Consider the following 21,551-nt stretch of genomic DNA (forward strand, 5'->3'; position numbering starts at 1 on the left):
CCATAGCATTCCATTCTGGGTGACAGAGCGAGACAGAATCTTGCTCTCTCCCCGGCTGGAGTGTAGTGGTGCGATCTCAGCTCACTGTAACCTCCATCTCCCGAGTTCAAGAAATTCTCCTGCCTCAGCCTCCCGAGTAGCTGGGATTACAAGCATATGCCACCACACGTGGCTAATTTTTGTATTTTTAGTAGAGATGGGGTTTCACCATGTTGGCCAGGTTGGTCTTGAACTCCTGACCTCAAGCAATCCGCCTGACTTGGCCTCCCAAAGTGCTGGGATTACGGGTATGAGACACCATGCCCAGCCAAAAATTTTTTTTAAAGACAGTGTCTCACTATCCCCCAGGCAGGAGTGCAGTGGCACAATCGTAACTCACTGTAACCTTAACTTCTGGGCTCAAGTAACCCTGCCACCTCAGCCTCCCAAGTAGCTGGGATTATAGGCTTGTGCCAGCATGCTCAGCTAATTTTAAATTTTTTTGTAGAGGTGGGGTATCTCACTGTATTGCTTAGACTGGTCTCAAACTGTTGGCCTCAAGCAATCCTCCCACCTCAGCCTCCTAAAGTGCTGGGATTACAGGCACAACTCCTTTGAATACTCCCCCAAATCCCATACAGTATGTTCTACTGCCCCATTTTACAGGTAAGGAAACCGAAGTTCAGCAAGTTCAAGTGCCTTGCCGTTGTGTATTAGTTCATTTTCATGCTGCTAATAAAGACATAACCGAGACTGGGTAATTTATAAAGAAACAGAGGTTTAATGCACTCACAGTTCCACGTGGCTAGGGAGGCCTCACACTCATGGTTGAAGGCGAAAGGCCCGTCTTACATGGCAGCAGGCAAGAGAGAATCAGAGCCAAGCAAAAGGGGAAACCCCTTATAAAATCATCAGATCTAGTGAGACTTATTTACTACCATGAGAACAGTGTGGGGGAACCACTCCCATGATTCAATTATCTCCCAGCGGGTCCCTCCCACAACAAACAGGAACTATGGGAGCTACAATTCAAAATGAGATTTGGGTGGGGACACAGCCAAACCATATCACCTTGGTTCCCATAGCTAGAGTCAGTGGAGTGAGGATTCAAACCCACCAATTGAGCACCTTTATGAACTGAACTAAGCACCTTTACGAACTGAACTCATCAGAGTGGAACGGTGGCAGGAGGCTGTGAGCCAGAGAGGTATGGCAGCTTACCAAAAGATACTCAGAGGCAGAATACACCAAGCTTGTCCAACCCGAGGCCCGCAGGCTGCATGCAGCCCAGGATGCCTCTGAATGAGGCCCAAACACAAATTCTTCAACTTTCTTAAAACATTATGAGATCTTTGCACAAACCGTTTTGTCTTTTGTTTTAGCTCGTCAGCTATCATTAGTATTTCATGTGTGGCCCAAGCCAATTCTTCCAAGGTGGCCCAGGGAAGCCAAGACTGGATACCCCTGAACTAGACCCTAGGGTGGGGAGTGGCTAAGACCCCCAGGCCAGGGTCTTTCCTCCAGCTGAGGCCATAGTGCTTCCTCATGGCCAAGACAGTGAGTTATTTAAGAATGGAATTGGTGGCTCAGAAGCCAAAGTTGACTGTAATATCTCCAACTCTGGCTCCTGTTTTGAAAAGCAGAATTCTTTGGAAGTTAATGGAAAACTCAAAATAGCAGACTCTGCCCTTGGGGTGTTTGCAGAGGGCTTTGAAGTGGTCTCAAATTACTGACAAGTGAAGATCAGGTAGAGTTAACAAAGCAACCAATGCAGAAGCAGGTCTCAAGGGCAATTCAGATTTATTTCCTGAGCATGTTGACTAAACATACTTCAAACACAGCAGAAGGTAAAGAGTCTGTTTTGTAAGTAAAGCCGTTTCTTGCCAACGGCGAACGGTGGTCCATGAAGAGTAACTTGAGCATCATCTTCAAGCTCAGCCTCCAGCTCTGGGCAAACAGCTGCTGGGTGGACCTGGTCCTTCTGGCCTGGATGGGGGCCTCCAAGGAACTACTTGTTCTCATACTTGTGCTTGATGTGTTTCCACAGTTTCTGCATTTTAAAGACAAGAGCCACAAACTTTGACCTTTGCCTCTCACATTTTACAACTACTCCCACTGCCCTGGTCTCTAAAATGAGCTTGGGAGAAACACATGCCATGTCCTGATTAAAAAGATACACTTGTGGTGGGCAAACTCGAAGCAATCCTATGCTTGATGCATTTTTTTTTTTTTTTTTTTTTTTTTTTTTGAGACTCCTCTGTCGCCCAGGCTGGAGTGCAGTGGCGCAATCTCAGCTCACTGCAACCTCAGCATCCTGGGTTCAAGCGATTGTCCTGCCTCAGTTTCACGAGCAGTTGGGAATACAGGTGTGCGCTACCTGGCTACTTTCTGTATTTTTAGTAGAGATGGGGTTTCGCCATGTTGGCTAAGCTGGTCTCAAACTCCTGACCTCAAGTGATCTGCCCGCTTCGGCCTCCCAAAGTGCTGGGATGACAGGCGTGAGCCACCGTGCTGACCCTTCATGCATAATTCTTGGCATTTATAAAATACTATGATGCTTTCAATCACGAGGTGAAGTAGAAGGGTGATTTTAATTTTATAGGAAATTCAAGTTGAGATCGAGGGAAGTGCCCCAAAACACACAATTATTAAGGAAAACAGCCTGGAAGATGTCTGTTCTTTGACTCCCAGGTATTACTGAAGAGGTTGTAAGTGTGTAGTCCCAAAATATTTCACCATGAGCCATTTAAAACATTTCCTGGGACCTAAATTGGCCGAAATTCTCATTCCCAAAAGCACAAGAGGTTGAGCACAGTGGCTCACACTTGTAATCCCAGCACTTTAGGAGGCTAAGGCAGGAGGACAGACTGAGCTCAGGAATTTGAGAACAGCCTGGGCAACATGGTGAAACGCCATCTCTACAAAAAATACAAAAATTAGCTGGGCGTGGTGGCACTTGCCTGTGGTCCCAGCTACTCAGGAGGCTGAGGTGGGAGGATCACTTGAACCCAGGAGGTCAAGGCTGCAGTGAGCTGTGATCATGCCACTGCACTCCAACCTGGATGACAGAGTGAGACCCTGTCTCAAAAAGGGGGAAAAAAAAAAAAAAAAAGCACAGGGAAAATAGGTGAGTTAAAACAACATACTTGGATGTCTCTCCAGATCAGTGGGAGTGGTCAACAGAACCAATTGCAAGAGACGGTACAATGGTAATGCTTTCATACGGGCAGGAAGTTGCACTGGTCACAGGCAGCATAGCACTAGTGGACAGTGCCTTCCCAGGCTGCAGAGTCAAACAGTCTCAAATTAAAAACTCAAGTGAGTGGTGGAACAGGGCTAGATGTATAAGGCCTACTCCAGTACAGCCATAATTTAGTGATATAAAGCATGCACTGCACCTAGCACAGTGCGTGATACATAAAAGTCAAAAATGTGTTGCCATTCCTACCTCATGCTTCCACTTTCTCCTGAGGAATGTAAGCAGTGATTATTTTTCAGTGGTACCACCTACCAGGCATGTGGCACCCTGCTGCATCTCATGTGATCCTCACAATAGTGCTCAGGTTACTACTATTAATCTCTCCATCTCACAGTTAAAACGAAGTTCAGAGAAGAAACTTGCTCAACTTAATGCCACAGTTAAGTGACAAGAACCAATGTTCCTATCCAAGGCTTTCTGATTTCATAGCTCCCACTCGCAACCATTAATAACAACTGCCTACGTGGGAAGCTTTGGGGACCGAAAGCGTCACCTGAAACTTCAGCCACGGCATCTAAGGTGTCTAATGTCCTTTTCACGACCGTCGCCTGCTCAAATCTGCCCTTGAAACCCTGAGAGACAGGGGTCCCGTTTCTGGCCCTGACTTGCCCCTGGCTTCCTGTGCACTTAGTAAGTCCTTTGCTCTCACTAGCATTTAGTTTTTGCTTCTGATAATGGACAAGTGGGTATGTGGGGTGGCACACAGCAATACTTACAACCCCTGTAAAGTGAGATATATTAACCTCGCTTAATATTTTATAATTCACATCAAGCCAAGGGGACAGACGGCGGACTCGAGACAGAAGACGCCGACGATTTACTCCTTACCCCCTTCCTGGTTAAGGTTACTGAGTCCCGTCCCACCTCTACTCCACTGTCACCCCTCGGGCGGGTCCAAGGTCAAGGATGGCACAGGCCCTCACCCCCTCGTTGATGTGGTCGTAGATCGCGTCCGCGCCTTGATCGAAGGCGCGCTCGAAGAACACGACGCCCACGACGATGGTGAGGGCGAAGGTGGAGGTCCTGCGGAACAGCAGGGAGTACAATCTCGAAGTAAACGTCGCGGCCGCCATGTTTCTTTCTTCACAGTCCAACTCGCGCCACCGCGCCTGCGCCTGCGCCGGGGCCGACCTCGTTCTCCAAAGGCCCTAGACGTGCAACACTTTATGGGATTTGTAGTACTTCTGAATCTCGGCTTTGGTTGTTTTGAACCACAGAAGTACTGCTGTCCTGGGCATGAGAAAAAAAAATCTCATAAGATTCATATCAGGACAACCCAAATAATCTGATAAAATATTACCCAATTTTTCCTCTCCAGAATTCCTGGCTGTTTGAATATGTTAAACTACAACTCCCAGAAGCCCTCGCGCGCCATCACCTTCCCCCCGCCCTCCGCCCGGTCCTGGCTTGGATTCCTAAAGCTCTCTGGGAAGCGCGAGCTGATGGCCAAGGCGAGACTACGAATCCCAGCAAGCAGTGCGCGACGTGGGGACGCAGGAGGAGGAGCCCGGAGCTGCAGCCACCGGGGAGCCAGGTACCTTCCGCGAGACGCCGAGGGGCGAGTCCTAGTGTCTTTTCCCCGCGTTGGAAGACTTGAGCGTTTCCCTCTTTGTCCGTACGCCTTGCGGCGGGACGCACCATTTCTTGGGATGGGGAGTGGATAGAGGGGTGAGGGGATCTGGGTTCCCGAGACCCTGGCTCATCTCTTCACTTCGTCCCCTCCATCAGCCCCAAGTCTAGGCCAGGAGCTGGAGCCTGTGGCAAAAGTCTTGTCCTGGAGGTTAAACCCTTCACGCTGACTTAACGGCAGGGAGGGATCTGCCCTGCTTCCTGTTCCTCTCACACCTGGGCTTCGCACCCGGCAACCCTGGTCTGGAAGGCTGGAGACTTGGGACCTGCTTGGTATTGAAAAGAGCAAGGGTTTAGAGTACCTGGGACTTTCAACAGATGTTTTCCCAGCGCCTGTTCTGGTCCCTGCTCTGGGGACCCAGCAGTGAACAAGTCCCTGCTCTCATAGAGCGCTCAATCTACTGAGTGGGCGGGTGGGGGAGGTACAGTGCAACAAACACATAGTGCTTTGGTTGACTGGAGAGGCAGTGGCGGTGACATTGCACCCTGGGTGGCTGCTCTGGGGGTGACACTTGACTAGATACCTGAATGAACAGTAGAGTTGAACAGGAAAACGGTGCAAAGGCCTTGAGGCAGCTACAGTCCTGGGATGTTTGAGGGAAAGAAGTAGAGTGGACTATGAAGAGGTGGACTCTGGTCAGCTGATATCTGACCTTGGAACCCACGTTATGGAGTCTTGTTTTCAGTGGTTTTTGTTTTTGATAAGTTGGTGTCCAACTTCTGGGCTCAAGCGATCTTCCTGCCTCGGCCCAGCAAGGTGCTGGAATTACAGGTGTGAGCCACCGCGTCTGGCCAAGGAGTCTTGTTTTTTCCTAATTGCACTAGGAGGCCACTGAAGGGTTTTCGGCAGAAATGCGACAAGATTTAATTTGCACTCTAATGTCATCATCCTGGCTGGTCTATGGAGAGTGGACTGTGAGGGGGAAGTTATTGTAGTAGATCAGTTGAGGGAAGTTGGGTGATTATTTATTTATTTATTTATTTATTTGAGATGGAGTCTCGCTTTGTTGCCCAGGCTGGAGCGTAGTGGTGCTATCTCAGCTCACTGCAACCTCCGCCTCCCAGGTTCAAGTGATTCTCCTGCTTCAGCCTCCCGAGTGGCTGGGATTACAGGCGCCTGCCACCATGCCTAGTTAATTTTTTTTTTAGTAGAGATGGGGTTTCACCATGTTGGCCAGGCTGGTCTCAAACTTCTGACCTCAGGTAATCCTCCCACCTTGGCCTCCCAGAGTGCTGGAATTACAGGTGTAAGCCACCACGCCTGGCCTGATGGGTGGTAATTTAGGTTAGGGTGTGGAGCAGAGCAGTGATCAGATTTGGGATGTAATTTGGGAGGTAGGGCAGACAGAGCAAGCTAGCAGATGTGTGTAGGGTGCACAGGAAAGAGGAATCAAGGAGGATAATCTAAGTTTTTTTGTGTGGTTTTTTTGTTTGTTTGTTTTTTGAGACAGAGTCTCGCTCTGTTGCCCAGGCTGGAGTGCAGTGGCCATCTCGGCTCACTGCAACCTCTGCCACTCAGGTTCAAGCAATTTTCATGCCTCAGCCTACTGAGTAGTTGGGATTACAAGCAGACGGCAACACACCCAGCTCATTTTTGTGTTTTTAGTAGAGACAGGGTTTTACCATGTTGGCCAGGCTGGTCTTGAACTCCTGGTGTCAAGTGGTCCACCTGCTGCGGTCTCCCAATGTGCCGGGATTACAGGTGTGAGCCACCGCGTCCAGCTGACATCTAAGTTTTGACCTCAACAATTTAAAATCAACAGGAATTATCTTAAGTTCTGTTTTATCCGTATCAATTTGAGCTGGCCTACAGACATCAAGTGGAGGTGTCTAGAGGCAAATGAGGACACGGATCTGGAGTTTAGAGGAGAGGTATGAGCCTGAGAAGAGTCATCCGGATAGGAGTGGCATTCAAAAGCAGGGACTGGGCTGGACGTGGTGGCTCATACCTGTAATCCCAGCGTTTTGGGAGGCCAAGGCAGGAGGAACACTTGAGGCCAAGAGTTGAAGACCAGCCTGGGCCACACAATGAGATCGTCTCTACAAAAAGCAAACTAGGGGCCGGGCGCAGTGGCTCACACCTGTAATACCCACACTTTGGGAAGCCAAGGTAGGTGGATCACTTGAGGTCAGGAGTTCAAGACCAGCCTGGCCAACATGGTGAAACCCTGTCTCTACTAAAAATACAAAATTAGCCAGGTGTGGTGGTACCTGCTTGTAATCCCAGCTACTCGGGAAGCTGAGGCAGGAGAATCACTTGAACCTGGGAGGTGGAGGCTGCCACGAGCTGAGATCGCGCCATTGCACTCCAGCCTAGGTGACAGAGCTCAAACAAAAACAAAACAAACAAACAAAAACCAGGGATTGGATTGCAGGCCTGGCTCTGCCTCTGACTCTGTGACATTGATCAGGCTTTGACTCTCTGGGCCATCTTGTAATTCATCTGTAAATAGCAACAGTAATACCAGGTTAGGGGATCAGAAGGTAAAAAGTGAAATGCTTTACATCCATGAGTTATCCTTACTGTGCTTTTTTACTATTTGCAAAGCATCCTGGGAGCCCCTCAGAGCAGGAAGTTGTGAGACTCTAGGGGAAGACTACTTAGGTCTTGCTGATCATGTCCAACCAATCTGGCTGATGGGAAGTTCAGAGGAGAGAGAATCATTTTAGGTGCAATGAGTAGGGAAGACCACAGGGAATTAAAGGTGTGGCTTGTTTTATTTGGTTTTATTATGTTTTATTTTTGTAGAGACAGGGTCTCCTTCCATTTCCCAGACTGGAATACAGTGGCACATAATTCCTGGTTGTAATAATCATAGTTCCTTGCAGCCTGGAACTCCTGGGCTCAAGCAATTCACCTGGTTCAACCTTCCAAACAGCTGGGATTACAGGTGTGCACCACCACGCTGCATTATTATTATTATTATTATTATTATTATTATTATTATTAGAAAGGTCTTACTCTATTGCCCAGGCTGGAGTGTAGTGGCATGATCATAGCTCAGTGCAGCCTCCAACTCCTGGGCTCAAGTGATACTCCCACCTCAGCCAAGTAGCTGGGACTACAGGTGCATGCCACTATGCCTCACTCATTGGTTTTCTGGTTTTCTTACATATTTTTTGTAGAGACAAAAAAATTTTAGGGGTGTCACCATGTTGGCCAGGCTGGTCTCAAATTACTGAGCTCAACTGATCGACCCACCTTGGCCTTCCAAAGTGCTGGGATTACAGACATGAGCCATCTCCCCAGCCTAATTTTTATTTATTTATTTGTTTGTTTATTTATTTATTTATTTTTTGAGGCAGAGTCTCGCTGTGTTGCCCAGGCTGGAGTGCAGTGGTGCGATCTCAGCTCACTGCAATCTCCGCCTCGTGGGTTCAAGCGATTCTGTTCTCTCAGCCTCCCAAGTAGCTGGGATTACAGGTGCCTGCCACCATGCCTGGCTAATTTTTGTATTTTTAGTAGAGATGGGTTTTTTACCTCTTGGCCAGGCTGGTCTCAAAGTCCTGACCTCAGGTGATCTGTCTGTCTGTCTCAGCCTCCCACCCAGCCTAATTTTTTAAAAAATTTTTGTAGAGAGAGGGTCTTACCACGTTGCCCAGGCTGGTCTCTAACTCTGGCCACAAGGGATGCTCCCACCTCTCAAAGTACTGGATTTTGGTTTTATATTTTACCTTTTAAATTCTCATTCAGAGGTAATCATTTAAAAAACTTAATTTCCCTTAAACTAGCAGTCCCCAACCTTTTTGGCACCAGAGACCAGTTTTGTGGAAGACAATTTTTCTACGGACAGGGTACAGGAGGGGGTGGTTTCAGGATAATTCAAGTGCATTATATTTATTGTGCACTTTATTTCTGTTATTATTACATTGTAATATATAATGAAATAATTATACAACTCACCATAATGTAGAGTCAGTGGGAGCCCTGAGCTTGTCCTGCAAATAGACAGACCCCTCTGGGGGTGATGGGAGACAGTGACAGATCATCAGGCATTAGATTCTCACAAGGAGCACGCAACCTAGATCCCTCACATGCACAGTTCACAATAGGATTCGTGCTTCTATGAGAATCTAATGCTGCCGCTGATCTGACAGGAGACCAAGCTCAGACAGTGATGTGAGCAATGGGGAGTGGCTGTGAATACAGATGAAGCTTCGCTCACTCACCTGCCACTCACCTCCTCCTGTGCGGCCCAGCATCTAACAGGCCATGGACCAGTATTTTTAGTAGAGTATTTTTACTCTAAAATAATGGCCTACAGGTTGGGGTTCCCTGCTTTAAACCATGTATTTCAACTTAGAAATTATTATTCAATACATAAATATCGGAAAATAAGTAAAATGACCTTAATCTTTTTTTATTAATATTTGAACTCAAGTTGAAGATTCTAAATTTCTGAAGACAGTCATCCCTATGTACAGCTTAATTTCATTCCTGCCACCTTTTTTTTTTTTTTTGAGACAGAGTCTCGCTCTGTCACCCAGGCTGGAGTGCAGTGGCGCGATCTTGGCTCACTGCAAGCTCTGTTTCCTGGGTTCACGCCATTTTCCTGCCTCAGCCTCCCGAGTAGCTGGGACTACAGGTACCCACCACCAAGCCTGGCCAATTTTTTGTATTTTTAGAAGAGATAGGGTTTCACCATGTTAGCCCGGATGGTCTCAATCTCCTGACCTCATGATCCACCTGCCTTGGTCTCCCAAAGTGCTGGGACTACAGGCGTGAGCCACCGTGCCCAGCCACCTGCCAACATTTTAAATCTATTTGTAAATTTAATATATTTGATTTTCTTTTTAAATACTTTATATGTGTAACATAGCAAGCACAATTTTCCCCATAATAAACAGTTACTACAAAATCTAATCAATTAAACTTATAATGAATTTCAAGTTCTTGTAAATAATTCTTTTTACAGACTTAGTAAAATTCTCTATGTCAGTGGCTCTTCGTATAGGGAGCTAAAAAGAACAAAAACAAAAAACAGTCTGTATTTCTGACGTGAAATAGGAATATATGGGGGCTCCCTTAGTAGCCTTTACGGCACGCCAGGCAATTCCGTTATGCAGTTCATATTTCCAATCATTGCTAACGTCTCAATCTAAAATCACAACTCTAGTATTAATTACTGATATGTATTTTATCACTTACTAACTCTATATTTTAACTTTTGTGTTTTAAATAGGAATCACAAAGCTTATCTGTTAGACACTAAACATATCACATTTTTTTTCAATATTACAGAAACTTTTTTTGTTTTAGGCATTAGATTCTCATGAGGAGCACATAACCTAGATCCCTCACATGCAGAGTTCTAATAGGATTGTTTTGAGACAGTATCTCACTCTCTCACCCAGGCTGGAGTGCAGTGGTACGCTCTTGGCTCGCTGCAGCCTCCATCTCCCCAGGCTCAAGCGATCCTCCTATCTCAACCTCTTGAGCAGTGGCTGGGACCACAGGCCCGAGCCTGCACCACCACGTCTGGCTAATTTTTTAAAAATTATTCGTAGAGGGCCGGGCGCAGTGGCTCAAGCCTGTAATCCCAGCACTTTGGGAGGCCGAGACGGGCGGATCACGAGGTCAGGAGATCGAGACTATCCTGGCTAACCCGGTGAAACCCCGTCTCTACTAAAAAATCAAAAAATTAGCCGAGCGAGGTGGCGGGCACCTGTAGTCCCAGCTACTCGGGAGGCTGAGGCAGGAGAATGGCATAAACCCGGGAGGTGGAGTTTGCAGTGAGCTGAGATCTGGCCATTGCACTCCAGCCTGGGCGACAGAGCGAAACTCCGTCTCAAAAAAAAAAAAAAAAAAAAAAATTATTCGTAGAAACAAGGTCTCTATATGTTGCTCAGGCTGGTTTTGAACTCCTGGGCTCAAGTGATCCTCCTGCTTCCCAAAGTGCTGGGATTACAAGTGTGAGCCACCATGCCCGGTCTGCAGCTACTTTTTTTTCTTCTTTTTCTTTTTTTCTTTTTTTTTTTTTTTTTGAGACGGAGTTTCACTCTGTTGCCAGGCTGGAGTACAATGGCGCAATCTCGGCTCACTGCAATCTCTGCCTCCCAGGTTCAAGCAATTCTCCTGCCTCAGCCTCCTGAGTAGCTGGGACTACCAGTGCATGTCACCAAACCCAGCTAATATTTGTGTTTTTAGTAGAGACAGGGTTTCACCACATTGGCCAGGATGGTCTCGATCTCTTGACCTTGTGATCCACCTGCCTCAGCCTCCCAAAGTGCTGGGATTACAGGCGTGAGCCACCGTGCCTGGCCTACAGCTACTTTTTAATTCCAAAAATATACTGATTATTACTCAATTTAGGATAAGAATATTAATACAATGAATTTGATTTGCCCTTATGCTTCTATTTTTTAATTCTAAACTTTCCAGGAGTGTGACAAGATGCTTATCTAGTAAGAAAATAGCTTTATCCACTTTAACTAATTGTGCTTAGCATGCAGTTGGATTACCACTTCAGTGACCTGAGATTATTCTTCATTGAACTGATTTCTATCTGGGACAGGAGTCCAGGGGGCTGTGTCTACCCGGAGTAACTGTCCCCAGCAGAGGCTGCATTTGGAACTCGAGGGAAAGCTCATTCCTCCAGGCTTTTGCTTCTTAAAGGGTATTAGACTTGCTACTTAAAATGCAGGTTTCTAGGTCCCCCTCCAGATCTGCTAAATCAGGATTTCTGGGGACCTGACCCAGGAGACTTTTGTTTGTTTGTTTTTGACACGGAGTCTTGCTCTGTCACCCAGGTTGGAATACAGTGGCATGATCTGGGCTCACTGCAACCTTCACCTCCTGGGTTCAATCTCGTGCCTCAGCCTTCCAAGTAACTGGGATTACAGGTGTGCACCATCACGCCAAACTAATTTTTTTTTTTTTTTTTTTTTTTGAGATGGAAGAGTCTGTCTCTGTCACTCAGGCTGGAGTGCAGTGGCACAATCTTGGCTCACTGCAACCTCCGCTTCTCAGGTTCAAGCGATTCTTCTGCCTCAGCCTCCTGAGTAGCTGGGATTACAGGTGCCTGCAACCATGCCCAGCTAATTTTTTTTTTTTTTTGAGACAGACTCTTACTGTGTTGCTCAGGCTGGTGTGCAGTGATGTGATCTCGGCTCACTGCAACCTCCACCTCCCGGGTTCAAGAAATTCTCCTGCCTCAGCCTCTCGAGTATCAGGGAGAGGTGCATGCCATCATGCCCGGCTAATTTTTTGTATTTTAGTAGAGTTGGAGTTTTACCATGTTGCCCAGGCTGGTCTCGAACTCCTGAGCTCAGGCAATCCACCCGCCTCTGCCTCCCAAAGTGCTGGGATTACATGCGTGAGCCACCATGCCCGGCCTAATTTTTGTTTTTTTTTGTTTGTTTTTTTGTTTTTTGAGACGGAGTCTCGCTCTGTCGTCCAGGCTGGACTGCAATGGCCGGATCTCGGCTCACTGTAAGCTCCGCCTCCCAGGTTCACGCCATTCTCCTGCCTCAGCCTCCCGAGTAGCTGGGACTACAGGCGCCCACCACCTCGCCCGGCTAGTTTTTTGTATTTTTTAGTAGAGACGGGGTTTCACCGTGTTAGCCAGGATGGTCTCGATCTCCTGACCTCGTGATCCACCCGTCTCGGCCTCCCAAAGTGCTGGGATTACAGGCTTGAGCCACCGCGCACGGCCCTAATTTTGTATTTTTAGTAGAGACAGGGTTTCACCATGTTGGCTAGGCTGGTCTTCAACTCCCGACCTAGGTAATCTGCCCGCCTTAGCCTCCCAAAGTGCTAGGATTACAGACATGAGCCACCGTGCCCGGCCCCCTTTTATTTTTTATTTTTTCGAGACAAGGTCTCAGTCTGCCGCCGAAGCTGGAGTACAGTGGCATGATCAGAGTTCACTATAACTTCAAACTCCTGGGCTCCAGTGATCCTCCCATCTTAGCATCTCGAGTAGCAAGGACTACAGGCACATGACACCCCAACTGGCTAATTAAAAAAAAAAAAAAATTTTAGAGACGGGGTCTCACTATGTTGCCCAGGATGGTCTTGAACTCTTGACCTCAGCTGATCCGCCTTGGCCTCCAAAAGTGCTGGGATTACAGGTGTGAGTGACTGCATTTAGCTGAGATTCATTTTTAATAAGGTTCTCATTTGGAAGCCATGGAAAATTTTGAGCAGGGATCATTTAAGAAGAGTTGATCTGATGGTGCTTATGATACAGTGAGCGGAGTGGGCTGTCCAGATGTGAGGAGTCCGGAGGTGAGGAGTTGAGTTCTGTCTTGGGCAGTAGTGACAGTGGAGATAGAGGATCAGATGATATTTGGCGCCCAGACTGGGGAGAGAAGAAGCGGGAGGCAGAGACAGTTTTGAGTCCAAGTATCTGGCTCAGGAGCCTCATTCAGACTATTTTTACCTTTCCTATTTGGAAACTCTGGCCTCCTGGGACCTATAACTATCTATTGAGAAACTGTGTCTCCAGCCCGCAGTCCCTGGAGCCCAGATTCAGGCTCAACCGACCTTCACCAGGCCTTGGGGTGTGCTAGGCCAAGTCTGGTTGGAATCAGGGTTTGCCTTGTCAGTTTTCATCCGGGGGCTGCGGGGAATGTCTGCTCTGTTTCTTTCACTCACCACCCCTGGCTGGTTCATCCGAGTGAACCAGGTCTCTGGAACCCTCCATGGCAGCCTCCAGAGGGAGAAGGAATAGGATTTTTCCCTGCCTTACAAATTTCCCACTTGTTCTTTTTCTCTTTTTTTAGAGGCTAGTCAAGCAAAGCAGTGGGAGTGGAGAAGGAACAAAGAAATCTGTATCTGGTTATGATCAGTTAGTCACCAACACCGCTGCATTTGGACTAGCCCCCACTTTTTTTGAAGATAATTTATTTTTTATTTTTTTGCGAATTTTAAAACAATACATGCCAAATATAGAAACTTTAAAAAATAGATATCAAATGAAAAAAAATCTGCATGTAATCCTATTAAGTTTTCTTTTCTGTTTTGAGACGAGGTCTTGCTCTGCCACCCAGGCTGGAGTGCAGTGGCATGATCTCGGCTCACTGCAACCTTCATCTCCTGGGCTCAAGCAATCCTCCCACCTCATCCACCCAAGTAACTGAAACTATAGGCATGCATCACCATACCCACCTAATTTAAAAAAAAAAAAAAAACTTTTTGTAGAGATAGGGTCTTACGACGTTGCTCAGGCTGGTCTTGAACTCCTGGACTTAAGCAATCCTCCTGTCTTGACCTCCCAAAGTGCTGGGATTACAGGAATGAACCACTACGTCCAACCTAAAGCAACAAACTTTTATTCTCTCACACTGTTTCTGAAGGTCAGGAATTTGGGCACTGCTTAGCTGAGTGGTTCTGGCTGAGTCTCTCAGGAGGTGGCACTCAAGATACCAGCCAGGGTACAGTCATCTGAAAGCTTAACTGGGGACAGAGGGTTTGCTTCCAAATTGATTCACATGGCTGTTAGCAGGGGGTCTCAGTGCCTCGTCACGTGGGCCACCCTGCAGAGCTGCTCACAGTGTGGCAGCTGGCTACCGCCAGTACCGCCAGACCAAGTGATCAGAGAAAGAAGACACTGAGATGGAAGTGGCAGTGTCTTTTTTTTTTTTGTGGCCCAGGCTGGAGTGCAGTGGTGATCTCAGCTCACTTCAACCTCCGTCTCCCAGGTTCAAGCAATTCTCCTGCCTCAGCCTCCCAAGTAGCTGGGACTATACGCACACGCCGCCACACCTGGCTAATTTTTTGTATTTTAGTAGAGACAAGGTTTCCCCATGTTGGTCAGGCTGGTCTCGACCCCAAGTGATCCACCCGCCTTGGCCTCCCAAAGTGCTAGGATTACAGGCGTGAGCCACCGTGCCCTGCCTGCCGTGTCTTTTATAACCTGTTCTTGGAAATGGCATACCCTCACCTCTGTTCTGTTCTCTGGGTCACACAGACCAACCCTGACCCAGCTTGTGAGGGGACTACACAAGGTGTGAAAGTCAGGAGGTAGGATTGCTGGGGGCTTGGAGGCTGGCTGCCACATGCACAAGCGTGTATGAAGCACCATTGGCGTGCCAGGCACTGTGCTAGGCACCTAGCATGTGTGATTTAATTCTCATAGTAATCTTATGAAATAGAGTCATTACCCTCATCTTCCAGATGAAGCTTAGAGGTAAGTAGTTTGCTGAGAGTTACACAGCCTGAGAGTGGCAGGGGTTGGATTCAGACCTGGGTTGGTGATTAGAGTGTTGTGTTTAAGGAAAAACAGCTTCAAAGGATTGTTCTGTATGACCTTGAGCATGCTCTCACCCTCTCTGTTCTGTCCATCATCTGCTACCTTAGGCTAGCATTTCTTTTTTTTTTTTTTCTGTGAAGTCCTTTTTGTTTTTTTTGGTTTTTTGGGTTTTTTTTTGAAATGGGGGTCTCACCCTGTTGTCCAGGCTGGAGTGCACTGGCGTGATCGAGGCTCACTGCAGCCTTGAACTCCTGGGCTCAAAGTGATCCTTCTACCTCAGCCTCCTAAGTAGCTGGGACTACAGGTGTGCATTACCATACCTAGCTAACTTTTTAATTAAAAAATAATTTTTTTTTTTTTTTTAGATAGTCCAGGCTGGAGTGCAGTGGCACAATCTTGGCTCACTGCAACCTCCGCCTCCCAGGTTCAAGTGATTCTCCTACCTCAGCCTCCCGACTAGCTGGGATTATAGGCATGCACCATCCTGCCCAGCTAATTTTTGTATTTTTAGTAGAGCTGGGGTTTCACCATGTTAGCCTTGAACTCTTGACCTCAGGTGATCCACCTGCGTCGGCCTCCCAAAGTGTTGGGATTAAAGGCGTGAGCCACCGTGCCTGGTCAAATTAAAAAAAATTTTTTTGTAGAGATGGGGTCTCATTATGTTGCCCAGGCTGGTCTCAAACTCCTGGGCTCAAGTGATCCTCCCATCTTGGCCTCCCAAAGTGCTGGGATTGCAAGTGCAAGCCTCCGTGCCCAGCCTGGACTCACATTTCTCTGTGGAGTCTGAATCAGGACTTTCTTAGATCGTGGCCCTGTCCTAGACCTGCCCAGTTAGAAATTGCAGTGGGTGGGCCCCTCGCTGCCTTAGACCTGTGGGAATAAGATGATGTGCCTTACCCCAGGGGAGGGCAGGAGGCAAACGTAGGGATGAGGTCGGGATGAAAACGGTGTGTGGCTGCCACCCAAGGATCTCAAGGATGCCTCTAGCATACGGGGATCCGGTCAGGAAAGACATCTGGATTTCCTTGGCACTTCCTTTGGAGCAGGGTCCTGCACCAGCAGTCTGCAGGCCACCCCAACAGGGTGGTTCTGATGCCATCAACTCCAGATGGCAGGCATATGTGACACTGGGACATTACTGAGCTCCTAGTGGGAGTGCAATAAAACCGTCCTCTGGCTGTGGTTTACTGTTTACCCGGGGTCTGGAGGTGCCATAATTAGAAAAAATAACAGGTGAGCTTCAGGGTCACCCGTGGTGAGCACAAGTCCAGGATAATTACAGTGTGCATCCCAGCCCCTGGCCAAAGGCCAAGCTGTTGGCTTACTTTTGCCTTGTGCCAAAGTCAGCTCTGTCTGTACCTGAGACACACACAACGAAAGGAATGGAGAATATTGATGAAGCACAAATGTTTGCCCTGTAACAGCCTCACGGCAGGACAGTGGGATGGGGAGAGCGTGGGCTCTGGGGTCAGCCAGACCCAGGTGTGCGTGTCAGCTCTGGTGTGCCTTGGCTGTGGGGCCTTGGGCACGTGGCTTCACAGTGTCATGGTGAAGGCTCCACAGGAGGGGATGTGGGGGTCCCTGGCACCCTGGCCCACTGGCAGCTCAGGATGATGAGACGTGATTGTTATTGGTTACTGATGTGAGTGTCATTACTGTTGCCGACACTAACAGTCATTGTTAGGATTATTGTTAGAGTCTTTCTGGCCGTGCCTGTGAACAAATTAGGACTGAGTATTCCCGAACCTGTTTTCTGGTCTGCAAAATGGACACTTGATATTGATATCTATTTAGAGCGTCTCTAGGAGGGTTCAATAAGGGAATGAAAGCGAAGTGCCAAGCAAGCGGGAATCAAATCTGAAGCTGTCACCCCTCACCCACCATCCCCAGCCTCTTTTCTCCCCTCTGCCACCCCACAGTGCCTTGACTAGTTTTTGCCTGCCTGCCTGCCTGCCTGCCTGCCTGCCTTCCTTCCTTCCTTCCTTCCTTCCTTCCTTCCTTCCTTCCTTCCTTCCTTCCTTCCTTCCTTCCTTCCTTCCTTCCTTCCTTCCTTCCTTCCTTCCTTCCTTCCTTCCTCCTTCCTTCCTTCCTTCCTTCTTCTCTTTGTTTCTTCTGTCTTTTTTGACAAGGTCTCGCTTTGTCACCCAGGCTGGAGCGCAGTGGCACAATCTTGGCTCACTGCAACCTCTGCTTCCTGGGTTCAAGCAATTCTCCTGCCTCAACCTCCCAAGTAACTAGGATTATAGGCATGTGCCACCATGCCCGGCTAATTTTGTATTTTTAGTAGAAATGGGGTTTCACCATGTTGGTCAGGCTGGTCTCAAACTCCTGATCTCAAGTGATCCACCCACCTCCCAAAGTGCTGGGATTACAGACATGAGCCACCGTGCCCAGCATTGACTGCGGTTTTAAAGCAGGATTCAGAGTGTGTTCACTTAGAGGGCCAGGGGATGAGCAACCTGAATGATAATAGTAACAACAGTAACAGCCTCCATTATTGAACGGGAAATGTATGCTAGGCACCTTTTTTTCTTTGTTTGAGACAGGGTCTCTGTCACCTAGGCTGGAGTGTAGTGGTGCAATCTCAGCTCACTGGAGCCTTGACCTCCTTGGGCTCAAGCTATCCTCCTACCTCTAGCCTCTACTTTGAGAGGCTACCAAGCTAGCCTCTCAAAATAGCTTGGACTACAGGTGTGCACCACCATGCCTGCCTAATTTTTTTTTCTTTCTGTAGAAATGGAGTCTGCCCATGTTGTTCAGGCTGGTCTGGAGCTCCTGGGCTCCAGTGATCCTCCCACCTCGGCCTCCCAACATGTTGGGATTACAGGCCTGAGCCATTGCAGCTGGCTACTAGGCATCTTAATGTACTACTGCCTCGGTAAACCTCAGCAGCTGTGGGATCCATATTTTATAGCTAAGGATAGATCCACAGAGATGAAATGACTTCCCAGGGGTCACCCAGCTTATAAGCGGCAGAGCTGGAATTCAGATGTGACCCATGTGACCCAGAGGTTGTCCCACTAGCCTTGCCCGCTGCCCCTTGGCCACGAGGAGCCAGCACTGTCGCCCCGGAGCCAGTGCTCTGGGGATCCAGCAGATGCCTTTGCAGCCATGCATCTGGTCCCTGGGAGTGGGTGGATGACACCACCTGTGTTTCTGGCAGGGAGTGAGGCCGGATGGTTCTGTGTTCCGGACGGGACCTCGCTCACACTCTGCTGTGCGTGCCACCCTCAGAGGATGGGGATGAATCACAGCAGAGGGGGCCAGCTTAGTCAGCACCCCATGCTGGTGTCTGGGCGCTGTTTAGAGACACTCCAGCTGTCCCCTCCCTCCCCCGTCCCTGACCCCCGCCTCGGCTGCCAAGTACGGTGGTGCAGGTTGCACCTTGTGCAAGGACACCTGGCTGAGGGGTGAGCTGGAGCTGAACTCCAGCCAGCATTCTGCTTGCCAAGTCGTGTGTCTGGCAGGGCGCTGCATGTGTCCAGAGGATTCTGCAAGTTGAACCCGATCCTAACATGGGCAAAGGCATCAGAGCGGGAGGCATTTGGTTCAGGAGCTCTAGAATTTTACACCTGAGCGAGGTCATCTTGTTGAAGGCCAGCCTCTGTCTAGGAACATGGCCTCAGTCACATGCCTGTGGGGACAGGCCTGTGTAGTAGGTGGAATGTGTGCCCCCTTACCCCAATGCCATCCCTGGGCAGTAGGGGATCTGCACAGCTGGTTCTTTTTTGTTTTGTTGGGTTTTTTTATTTTTTTGCTTTTCTTGAGAGGGAGTCTCGCTCTGTCACCCAGGCTGGAGTGCAGTGCTGCGATCTTCGCTCACTGCAACCTCTGTCTGACTCCCAGATTCAAGTGATTCTCCTGCCTCAGCCTCCTGAGTAGCTGAGATTACAGGTACGTGCCACCACACCCAGCTCATTTTTTTTTTTTTTTTTTTTTTTTTTTTTTTTTTGAGATGAAGTCTCGCTCTGTCACCCAGGCTGGGGCAGTGGTGCGATCTCTGCTCACTACAACCCCCGCCTCCCGGGTTCAAGCGATTCTCCTGCCTCAGCCTCCTGAGTAGCTGGGACTACAGGCACCTACCACCGTGTCCAGCTAATTTTTGTATTTTTAGTAGAGACAGGGTTTCACTATGTTGGCCAAGCTGGTCTCTAACTCCTGACCTCACGATCCACCCTTCTCAGCCCCCAAAGTGCTGGGATTACAGGCGTGAGCCACCGCGCCCGGCCTGAACACTGTTATTATCCCAGTTTTCTTTTTTTTTTTTTTTTTTTGAGGCGGAGTCTGGCTCTGTCGCCCGGACTGGAGTGCAGTGGCCGGATCTCAGCTCACTGCAAGCTCTGCCTCCTGGGTTTACGCCATTCTCCTGCCTCAGCCTCCCTAGTAGCTGGGACCACAAGCGCCCGCCACCTCGCCCGGCTAGGTTTTTTTGTATTTTTAGTAGAGACAGGGTTTCACCGTGTTAGCCAGGACGGTCTCGATCTCCTGACCTCGTGATCCGCCCGTCTCGGCCTCCCAAAGTGCTGGGATTACAGGCTTGAGCCACCGCACCTGGCCCCCAGTTTTCTTTTTTTTTTTTTTTTTTTTAGAGACGGAGTCTTGCTCTGTCGCCCAAGCTGGAGTGCAGTGGCCGGATCTCAGCTCACTGCAAGCTCCGCCTCCCGGGTTCACGCCATTCTCCTGCCTCAGCCTCCCGAGTAGCTGGGACTACAGGCGCCCGCCACCTCGCCCGGCTAGTTTTTTGTACTTTTTAGTAGAGACGAGGTTTCACCGTGTTAGCCAGGATGGTCTCGATCTCCTGACCTTGTGATCCGCCCGCCTCGGCCTCCCAAAGTGCTGGGATTACAGGCTTGAGCCACCGCGCCCGGCCTATCCCAGTTTTCATAGCAAGAAAACAAGGTCAGAAATGCCAGGATCACCAAGTGAGAAAATTAGGAAGCAGTGGTGACTGGATGTTAGCCCTGACATCTGACTCCAGAGACAGCTCTTAACCCTGTCCCCGGACAGCCTCCCCAGGCACGGAAGTGCAGAGATAGCCGGTCCTGGTGTTCAGTGCTGTCCCCAGGCTGGGTATCCCACTCTTGGAGGTGAGATGGGGGTGCTGTGACCTGCTTCTCAGGGCGAGAGGGTCAGGGAGGGGCCTGCCCAGGCGGTGCTCAGTGAGCATGCTTTCCTGTCTCAGAGGGACTGTGCTGACCACCGGTCTCCCTGGCCTGACACTGCACACGTGTCTGTGACAGGTAGATAGAAAGCATTGCCGGCCGGGCACGGTGGCTTGCGACTGTAATCCCAGCATTACGGGAGGCAGAGATGGGAGGATCACTTGAGCTCAGGAGTTTGAGACCAACCTGGGCGACACGGCGAGACCATTTTTTAAATTTTTAAAAATAGCATTGTTGTGGGCATCTTCTCATCTGATCACTGGATATTAGAACCAGAGAGGCCTTTAGAGATCACCTGGTCCTGCCGCTTCCCACATGGGGAAACTGAGGCCCAGAGATGACAGGTGGCTGAGTCACAGACTGAGCCACGTGGCAGAGCTGGGACTAGAATGTGGGGTCCTGTTGACCCGTCCAGGATGGCCAAGCACTTCCCATGTGCTAGATGATGGATGGGCAGAGGAGGGCATGGGTGGGCAGCCATGGCCCTGAACTGAGGCTGACCAGGTGATGAAGTGGATGGAACCATTAGCTGGTTTGCCCCCTGTGGAGTGGAGGGGATTGGTGGGTGAACGCGAACACCCACACATATACACACACATACAGCCCACTGAAGGGGCTTACCATTTGGGTCAGAGTGTGGCTGGGGAGGCAGGCTGAGGAGCCTGTGGTCCAGTTTCCTGGTGGGCTGGTGTTTGGGACGGCTAGCACTGCAGCATGAACACAGGCTTTCCTGGCAGACCTGAGCGCAGGAACCCTGAGGCCTGCTCTGCCCTTCCTACGTGTGTGAGCTGGGGTCCCTCATGGCACCTGTCTGAGCCTCAGTTCCCTCATTCATGAGTGAGATTATAATCCACAACTCTTGGGGTTTGAGGGGGCTAGCATGGTCCTAGAGTGTAGTTAGTGGTTAATAAAGGAAAATTGGAAAATTGTCATTAGTATGATTTGTTGGGAGGAGCCGGGTTTTTTTTTTTTTTTTTTTTGGATGGGGATCTTGTTCTGTTGTCCAGGCCAAAGTACAATGGCTCAATCTCAGCTCTCTGCAGCCTCTGCCTCCTGGGCTCAAGCCATCCTCCCGCCTCACTTCCTGAGTAGCTGGGACTACAGGCATGCTCCACCACGCTCAGCTAATTTTTGCATTTTTTGTGCAGATGCGGTTTCCCTTGGGCTGGTCTCAAACTCCTGGACTCAAGCAATCCACCCGTCTCGGCCTCCCAGAGTGCTGGGATTAAGGAGGAGACATTCATTATGTGATTAGGAGTGGGGACCCTAGAGGCCTGATACCTGGATTCCAAGCCCAACTGGGCTCCTTCCTAACAGTGTGACCTT

The 21,551-nt window shown here is 49.0% G+C and overlaps 2 protein-coding genes across 3 annotated transcripts in view; one reads left to right on the top strand and one right to left on the bottom strand.

Annotated features, from left to right (window-relative positions):
• Positions 1 to 1,297: 1,297 nt before the first annotated feature.
• Positions 1,298 to 4,609, bottom strand: LOC104659363 (cytochrome b-c1 complex subunit 9). Of its 2 annotated transcripts, none has more exons than XM_010359464.2 (2): positions 4,162 to 4,609; positions 1,298 to 2,029 (listed from the first exon to the last, which is right to left on the bottom strand). In XM_010359464.2, the coding sequence occupies exons 1-2, from the start codon at positions 4,309 to 4,311 to the stop codon at positions 1,988 to 1,990; spliced, it is 192 nt and encodes a 63-aa protein (XP_010357766.1). In that variant the 5' UTR covers positions 4,312 to 4,609; the 3' UTR covers positions 1,298 to 1,987. The 2 variants fall into 2 exon arrangements, with proteins under 2 accessions (XP_010357766.1, XP_030771048.1); XM_030915188.1 differs by having other exon boundaries at positions 1,892 to 2,029; positions 4,067 to 4,362.
• A 31-nt stretch (positions 4,610 to 4,640) lies between these two features.
• ZMAT5 (zinc finger matrin-type 5) overlaps positions 4,641 to 21,551 on the top strand; it is a 35,666-nt gene continuing 18,755 nt past the window's right edge. The window contains exon 1 of the mRNA XM_010359445.2: positions 4,641 to 4,772. The gene's annotated coding sequence lies outside the window, so the exon portion shown is untranslated. The remainder of the gene's footprint in view (positions 4,773 to 21,551) is intronic.

The sequence above is a fragment of the Rhinopithecus roxellana genome, chromosome 13, assembly GCF_007565055.1.
Source record: "Rhinopithecus roxellana isolate Shanxi Qingling chromosome 13, ASM756505v1, whole genome shotgun sequence".
NCBI lineage: Eukaryota > Metazoa > Chordata > Mammalia > Primates > Cercopithecidae > Rhinopithecus > Rhinopithecus roxellana.

Bases quoted from the DNA above. Each gene is read 5' to 3' on its own strand.
- LOC104659363 (XM_030915188.1), bottom strand. From the start codon at position 4,311: ATGGCGGCCGCGACGTTTACTTCGAGATTGTACTCCCTGCTGTTCCGC.